We start from the raw sequence: 8,900 nt of genomic DNA on the forward strand, positions 1-8,900 counted from the left end.
AACGCCTTGCAGTGCACAGTACGAAGACTACTCGCGTGAAAGCCCCGTTGATAGCTTCGAGTGCGAACGGGGCTTCAAATGTTTTTAGAATAGATGAATTAGAAAGCAGTTTCTGAAGTCGACTTTTTTAGGTTGGCGAATTTCTCTCTCCTTACCTTCACCGATTATGATAAAAGAGAACGTAGCCGTCGATGACATTGGCTTAATTTCGGCATTGAGGGGCTAATTATTCAAAACTTGATATTTGAGCATTTGTGCATTCTGTCCCCATGTACATGTACTCAACATGGCCAGGATGAAACCGCGTCCTTGTGCTCTGCTTCAGGATGCCCACAGCCACTTACTGCACAAACTGCACCGTTACTCTCATTCTGATTCCATTCATGCGCCTATATTAGTCTCATTGCCACTGCTGAGCTAGAATAATGCCATACATATATGATATTTCAGGCATTGGCTTCGGCTTCATTTTCCTGCCTGCTGCCGTAAACATCAGCTTCTACTTCGAGAAGAAAAGAGCCTTCGCCACGGGCATTGCCGTCTGCGGTTCCGGGATCGGAGGCTTCCTAATGGCGCCCTGTTGTCAGCTGCTGGTTTCCGAATTCGGCTGGAGAGGCTCCATGCTCATCCTGGCAGGCATGACGCTTAATTGCTGCGTTGTGGGCGCCCTGTTCCGGCCGATAGAGGAGCCACAGCCAAGGCCGGAGCCCGTGCCACTAAAGCCACTGCTGCTGCGCATAAAGGAGGCGCGCGACGCCATGACCAAGTGGGACTCGGTAGAGGACGGCATCGACGACACGCTCATCACCAACGATGGCCCACGCCGCAAGCACAGCTGCCCTCCGCCCCGCATCGTACACGACGTTATCCTCAACAGCGAAGAACGCAGCGCTTCCAGCTCCACCAGCGGCAGCAACAACAGCCCGCCTCCGCCCTACTCCGAAGCTGTCAAGGCCGAGCAGCAGTTCAACTGCTGCCACAACAACAACCAGCTCCGCGTCGACCACAAACCGGCGTACCAGGCTCCTCCCGTTCTCCGAAAGCTGTCCTTCACCAAGAGCAATAACAGCAGGCAACGTCGAATGACGGCGCCCGAAATGAGGCCCTTCTACCGCCAGGACATTCTATTCAGCGCCAGTCTTCTGCGCATACCGGAGTACCGCTCGCAGAGGGACATCGGCTCTTACCACCAGAGCATCGCCAACTTGCCCAAGCAGAAACCACACAAGAAGTTGGGATGCTTGTCCCCGGAGATGACCGATACCCTGACACAGATGCTCGACATCTCGCTCCTGACGAGCCCGACGTTCGTGACTCTGGCCGTGTCCGGGTTCCTGACCTTGGCGGGCTTCTTCATTCCCTTCATGTACATCGTGGACAAGGCAATTCTGTCGGGCATCTCACCGGATAAGGCCGCTTTTATCTTGTCGGCCATCGGCATCACTAACACGGTGGGCCGCGTGTTCTCCGGCTGGGTATCCGATCGACCAAAGGTTAACGCCCTCTGCATCAATAATGTGGCGCTCACCGTGGGTGGCGTCGCCACAGCGCTGTGTCCCTTCTTCGAGACCTACACGATGCTCCTCGTCTACAGTGCCGTCTTCGGTTTCTCTATAGGTAAGCTTATGCAAGCTGAAAGTGTTAGAAGTCCTGGTGACGCTGCTTCTTGCAATACCAAACTTAATTCCTCATTTCGAGAGTCTTTGACAGTGCCATATAGAAAATGAAGTACGTTCACCCTGAGTGTCCCATTAGGAGTGAATGCATTTCGTTGGAAATCACCAGAGTGCCATAAAATTCAGGTAAGGATAAGCGGTCAGTCCCGTAAAAAAAGTCCCGTAAAGAAGTCTTTCTTCATAAGATTAGGTTCATGCAAGCAAAAGTTCAGTGTCACCCTTGTACAGGTGTCGCACAGACCCTATCACAAAGACCAGACCTAACACTTTAGCTTGGCATCTGCTGATTCATAGATTAATTCCTGATGTCAAAATCTGAAGCCAAAGAGAAATTCACATTAAGTTTAACAGGGGGCGAACAAGGCTAACTTCATCCTATATCGAACGTTTCCATAATAATAATACTTGGCTCTGATGAAGCCTACGGTCTTTGAATATGGTCTACTAGCTTTCGGTTAGTAGCGGTAGAATGTACAGTAATGAAAACAAAACTAACATTTGAAAGTTGAACTAATGTCTCCTTGTAGAAGTATACCTCTACGCTGAGGCTTCACTTGTTCGGCCACGGCTGCTTATTCTGTCGTATCGATATGATTTATCCTCTTCACAACAGTTAATTAGCGATAATTCGTTACAAAGTGTCATGTGTTCAGGTTCCTTTATTTACAAGCACTTTACCACCAATGTCAACTAGCATTAATGAGAGGAAGAACGAAATAGAAATTTTAGGTAACAGGGTGAGGAGTTGGGCTGGTGGGTACATATTTGGAAGGTGCTTTATCATGTCCCACGTCTTTCTGCTGCACACGTGAACGATAATGTTGGTGAATGACAGCATGTCATATTGTGGTGCATATTACTTCCAGCGAAGTGTAGAATGCTGCTTATAATTATTCTCTTCTCGAATTCTGCACATGCATGAAGCGTAAAATCGAGAACATTCAGTTCTCTTGTTCTAGACGCAAATCATCTAAATGAAACTTGATTTACCGTTAGACTTGTGAACTAAAGCTCCAGTTTTCGGCTTCTGTTTCTCTTCATGCAGCTTGCTTTGCCGCCCTTCGTTCTATAATTGCTGTCGAGATGTTCGGCGTCGAAAAACTCACGAATGCATTTGGGCTACTACTACTATTCCAAGGCGTGGCTTCTGTCATCGGTTCACCAGTCGCCGGTAAGTTTCTGTCCAGGTTAAATTGGCATAAATATTGAGCATTACTTGCCATGGTGCCATAGTGGCATAGAGTATAGTTGGTTCCAAGGCAAGGGCAGGAAATGGACAGGGGCTGCAACGCGTGCAGTACAGACAGTTGTTCGGTAAATAAAGGGTAGGTATCAATCCGCACCGAACATTATTTATGACAGAACCCTAATGGAGGGTTTTGGCCTTCAGAGAGGAAAGACGGACAATATTCTGTTTCTAAAACACCCGAAGTTTACGTTCACTAAATGCGAAACATGCTATTTTACTCAGTATGGAAGCTTCGTCTGCCCCCCCCCCCCCCCCCCCCAAAAAAAAAGGAAAGTAAAAGATGATAACCAATGTCACATTAAAACGTCCACCGTCACAGGTCCCCGTGAGAAAGGAGCAACGTACTTGCCCAATTGTTCGTTTATAAAAACAGTAACCGCATTCTTCACTTAATGAAAACTCAACTTACAGTACCGATCACCCCGCACGAGCTAACGAAGGGCTGATTTTGTGCAGTGTCTTGAATTTCATAGTGTACTAGAACATCTGCATGAAGCATTCGGAATGTGAATGAAGTGTGTCTTCCTTTCGTTATTACCTTATTACTTTGGTTACACACCGCATACCTTATACTCTTCTTTCCCATTCCCCAGCGTAGGGTAGAAAACCGGGCGTGTGCCTGGTTAACCTCCCTGCCTTCTCTCTTGTTTTCTTCCTTCCTTCCATCCGCAATGCTGCCTCACTCACTCCTTTTCGTTTTCTCCGCAGGTATCTTTTACGACCTGACGGGGACGTACGACGCCTCGTTTTACGTCGCCGGTGCGGTCATCACGCTCTCCGGCCTAATGTGCCTTCCGCTTCCCTGGATTTCGCGCTGGGAGAAACGGCGGAAAGAGGCCACCGCCCCTCAACTGCCAACCATCATAACGACGACCGTCGACGGAGACGACGACGAAGGCGAAGCGGTCACACTCAACCCTCGGGGCGTCTGCGTCAGCGAAGACTGCGAAGCCGGGCTAGCGGCCACCTAGGATCGAGACCCTCCCCTGGTTCCGCTGCGGTTTCGGACAGAGACCGATAGGAAACAAAAGGACAACCAAAGACAAACTCGTCTCCGCGCGTACACGGTCGGTAAGGTCGGCCCTGCGCCGCTCGTTCCTTCGACCAATCTACTGCTGTGGTGGGTGACACGTCCGGACGCCGTTGTGCCTTCGGAACCACTGGGCGGATTGTGTCGCGCGCTGCCACCATATGTTCGCGGGTGTTCCCGGAAGAGCTCCGTCGGACGCCTGCGGGACAAACGGAAGGTGACTTCGTCCAACGCCCCCAGTCAGTGTCTGGCGACGAGAACATTCCGCTAGCGTTCTCCAAAAGCTTCGAGTGAGGAGGCCTCATTGTCTGTCCAGCTGGGGTGCACTTTCATGACGTTCTACTCCGCGGTGCTTCGACCAATGATGTTCGCGCGTTCGTTGAGTGACGTAGTCTCCATTCCAGGATTACTGCCGGGAGGTTCCATTACCAACGTAAAAGTGTCCGAGAAGCAAAATGCGTGCCCAATCGTCATGGTGCGGCGCTGAATTTCTTCCAATTGCTACGCAGTTCCCGTGAGTGAGACCTTCAGCAGACTGCAGGTACCCGTGGGGTCTGTACATTCCTTCCAAGTCACAGTCGTTCAGCCTCGTAAGTGGCAAGAAGAAATAAAAGCTTGTTGCTGCACCGGCCACGAAAGCGTTACGGGATTGCGCGTTCGCGGAGTTAGATTGTGTCAATAACAAGCCGAGACGGAGCCGAATGGCAACGACATCGCTTGCCGCAACAGCGCCGGACGGCGTGCTTCCTGCTTACCCTGATACTGTGACTGATGCACAACCTTCGAATTCATTCTAGTGCCAACTGTGTAGACGGTGGAGAAGGCAGTGCCTGTCACGGCGAGTCATTTCCAGGACGCTTTAGTTTCTACGTACGTATGGTGATGGATGAATGAGGGGTCCTCGGACGCATGCCATTTCTCGAGCACGCTTGTAAGGACAAATGTTAGAGCATACTCTTATGCCATCGGTACTTCATTGTAATCAGTCCCGTCATTTTCCCTTCATTCTAGCGACAAGTGTGCCATGACAGCTTGTAAACTACAGCCGGGTGAGTTATACCACACTGCCAGTCTGGTAGTGTGGTTGTGGCAAATCAGTTTTTTCGGAAGCCTGCAAGGTCGAAGAAGCTTCATCAAAATAAACAAAAATTGTTTTGCAGCACCCAGCTACAAATAAAACCTATACGGATTTCTCAGGAAAGAGAAATTCTCGTTAAAAACCTGACAGCGGTGCACCATAGTTTAACCCAGCCATCGGCCTCCAGTGCGAATAGAAAATTTGAATCATCACGGAAATTTTGTCAAGATAAAAAGAAGGGGCAGCGAAAGCTATTGCTAGCACACTTTGCCTGGTCGCTTCACGTACTTGGGGCTTCATATATCCACTCATATCCACCATCACCCGCCATGATTGAATACAGAGCTTCACGGGCTTGAAAGCTATATCACTTTAATGACTACAACCTAAGACATGTCCCCCCCCCCTTTTTTTTGTACTTGTTACGATGGCATCGTTTCAAATTGAAATGGATCTCGCTGAAGTAAGTTCAAACAATAAATTTTTTTGCGCATCTGTGCTAATGCGTCCACTGTGTGTTCGACAGTCACTCGATATTCAGAGTAGTTATGAGTTTAGTTGTATACTCCCACACAATATTTAACCCACTAGTTCACTACTTGAGGTTGACAATCTTCTTTTTGGTAGTGATTGGCCCAGACCGTCGTTCTGCGATCAGAGCACGATATATGCAAACGTAAAAAACAAACGAATGCACATAAAAATTAAGTTCTAAATAGGTATGTTGGAACCAGATATACGCGATATACAGACGCTATACATATGTCAACTAAGCAAACAAAAATGAATATTCAACTAAGGGAATTAAGAAGGTTGATAGTTAACCTATTTTTAAAGTACCTTACAGGAACAAAAGCGGTTGTTAAACAGAAGGCACTGAACTTAACTTACACAGACAGCTTTCAGCTATTTTCCTGCTTACTATGAATGTGTGACCCATTCTGTGTTCATGTCTGTCAAGGATTTAGAGCTTTTGCGTTTTACTGTGCGTCAGCTTCAGGGGAAAAAGGGACCACTGCGTATAGAGAGTGCCCATCGGCAGTGGTTCCTGCAAGAAAACGTGTCTAACAACACGTATTCTTGCAGTGCATAGGTAAATAACGAGCGGAAACTTCTACCACAAACAACTTCAAAATGAACTGATGGACTGAGAACAAGCTATACGGAACCAAGGATGGCAGGCGTAATGTTACAAAGCAGAAAGACAGAAGTGGTTATTAGGGATCGAACAAGAGTAAATTACGTTCTAATTGAAATTAGGTGGAGTCTGTGTGTAGCTGGGAAGGTAATTAAATATGAGATGCGGTAATTATCGAACGTGTGCCAAAATAAAGGAAATTCAGTCGAAGAGGACGCTGAAAAAAATGATGATATCTGCAGGTAAAGTGTGGATCTTTTCGACGCATGAAATAAAATTTGAAATAAGTGAGATAAGCCTTTGTTCTGCCGTTGATCAAGCATACGATTAGAATGGTGAGGATGATAACGACGATGACGACAATGTTCCAATTGACTGTAACCGCCGGCTTCTTGGCCAATCCCCCGGTGTGGGTGTGAGCCAAATGCAAGGAACAAGCAAGCAAGCAAGATGCACAAAGCGGGTCTCAGAGAATTTTGACGTTTTTGTCAAAAATTGCACTGCGTGATAATTTCAACGACATACATTCCGATTCCTTCTAGTTCAAAGTCTATATGCGACGTTCACAACTATAGGTTCGCTATTTATTAATTCATGCAAAATAATCGCACACGAATAGGGGTAAAATGTCACCATTTTGCTTGTCTGCAGGTCCCGGTTCACATTTCAAGTATATACGGAATCATTGTACGGGAAACAGGGGACATGATATGCGTAAGGATTCTTTTTGTCCGGTTCTACTGATCTCCTACAATCCATTCCGCTAAACAGACAATATAGGCGATAGCGGGTGCTCGGCAGCGTGCGAGCCATTGATGGAGGACAAAAGAATGCTGGAAAACGAACGGAATCCTCTCTGCTTTCCGTCACAGGATTTTGTGTCTTCCGATACGAGTTCCCGCTCCCCTTTGCGTTGCTTTTCATGAAAAACAGGCGACGTTGAAAACAATAGCGAATGGTTTTCTTTAGTGTTTGCAAAATACTTCGTTCTAACGAGCCACGGAAGACAACGCATTGCCCTTTCTTTTATTGTACTGCTGTGAAAACGACACGAAGCACAAGATTGAAAACCGGGAAACGTCCCTATATATATATGTATAATCTTATTTACTTTTTTATTTGGAGAGAGAGAGCTCTTTAATTAAAAACAGATAATTCTGCTGGCGTATATGAAGGCTACTCTGTATAGAGAGGGGATTGAGGACAGAAAGGCCCTAGGCAGTGGAGGGCAGGAAAAGAGAAGGGAAAAAAAGAAAATATTTGTACATGAAACACATGGGAAGGGAGGCTGCATTACAGCCAGCTATCCCATAATGATGATACTAATATTGAAAAAACACGCAAAAAAAAGAAAGCAAGAAAGAATGAAAGACTAAGAATAAAGAAAGATAATCAGAAGCCCAACGTACGCTTATGATCACTTGCGTAAAAATAGTACCTCTCAGGGCAGCTTCCAATACATACAGCGTGGTCGCAATGTATCGAACAACTGCTCATCTATCAGGAATTTATTGCAAGCGGACTAAATTTCTTTAACGCACACGTAGTTGGAGACTACCGTGTCGCATTTTCAGGCGTTCATGGCGGGAAAATGATTTGAAAAACGGTACTTTTATTTCATGTTGTTCAAGGAAAAAAGAACTTCTCTGGCAGCGATGACTGCATAGTTTTGTTAAACTGCATAGTTGAACAAAACTTGACATTCAGAGAGACGGTGCATAGCTTTTGGGAACAGCATCTTTTGGGTCGTGTGTCTCTCGATCTACGTGAATGTCAATTTTTGCGCTTAATGTTCCCAAAAAGTAAGAATGCTTTTTTTTTTTTAATTTTTCACTCGATATGTCCAGCTCACACTGTACGTTTCGTCTCCACATCTGAGTGTACTCCACCGTTTGCAAACATAATATGACCGTCATGGAGACGGCCAGCGGCGTCGCGAGAAAGCAGGCGCATATATCGCAGTGTTGACCTTTCCGAGTGCGCAGCCTGGGACCCGCGCATCCTCATCAGATGAGAGAGCCAATGTCACACACGTCGAGCCGAGCCCCTCTCGGGATTCGATCGAAGGCGAATCATCGCACTTGACCTTCGATGGCCGCGAGACGCATCTTGGCACGAGTGCTCGTGTCAGCGACACATGGTCTGCGAACGACGCGGCCGAGACGTCAGACGGGGAGAATCTGAGGCACGGAAAAGTTATGTAACACCCGTGAGCAAATGGACCGCAGGCCAACTATTTAAAAACAAAAACAAAAACAAAACAAAAAACTTAACAATCACATATGAACAAAGTGAAATCGACTTTTGCACTTAAAGGGACACTAATGAGAAATAACAAATCAGTTTAGATTGATAACTTGCACTCTGAAAACACTGTCGTTAATTTCACCATCAAAGTATATTAACCTCCTCAGTCCGTGGGTACCCATTTGGGTACATTTGAAAAACGTGCGCTGTGCTCGTATAGTCAAATACCGCTCTGCGAAAATTGATGTTTCTGCTAGGGGAAGCGTCGCTTAACGAAATATCCACGACATGTCGTCGTAGGCCCATCTATGCGCTCTCAGTAAAAACAAGTATGGCGGCGATACGCAAGGAAAGCGCGCGCAGGCGACCATGTGAGGTCAAAATTCTCTTCATTCACGAAATACTACATTTCAATAGTTAAGTCGTGAATAGGAACGGTCGCGATGGACTAGAGAAGGCGCTTGAAAAGTTCTGGCTTGCAG

General features: G+C 46.8%; 1 protein-coding gene across 1 annotated transcript in view; it reads left to right on the top strand.

Annotated features, from left to right (window-relative positions):
- Positions 1 to 5,114, top strand: part of LOC119393971 (monocarboxylate transporter 13) — a 91,581-nt gene extending 86,467 nt beyond the window's left edge. Inside the window, exons 4-6 of the mRNA XM_037661179.2 lie at positions 451 to 1,617; positions 2,722 to 2,847; positions 3,634 to 5,114. Of these exons, the coding sequence (XP_037517107.1) occupies positions 451 to 1,617; positions 2,722 to 2,847; positions 3,634 to 3,896 (1,556 nt within the window). The 3' untranslated portion in view covers positions 3,897 to 5,114. The remainder of the gene's footprint in view (positions 1 to 450; positions 1,618 to 2,721; positions 2,848 to 3,633) is intronic.
- The last annotated feature ends 3,786 nt before the right edge of the window (positions 5,115 to 8,900 follow it).

The sequence above is a fragment of the Rhipicephalus sanguineus genome, chromosome 5, assembly GCF_013339695.2.
Source record: "Rhipicephalus sanguineus isolate Rsan-2018 chromosome 5, BIME_Rsan_1.4, whole genome shotgun sequence".
Taxonomy (NCBI): domain Eukaryota; kingdom Metazoa; phylum Arthropoda; class Arachnida; order Ixodida; family Ixodidae; genus Rhipicephalus; species Rhipicephalus sanguineus.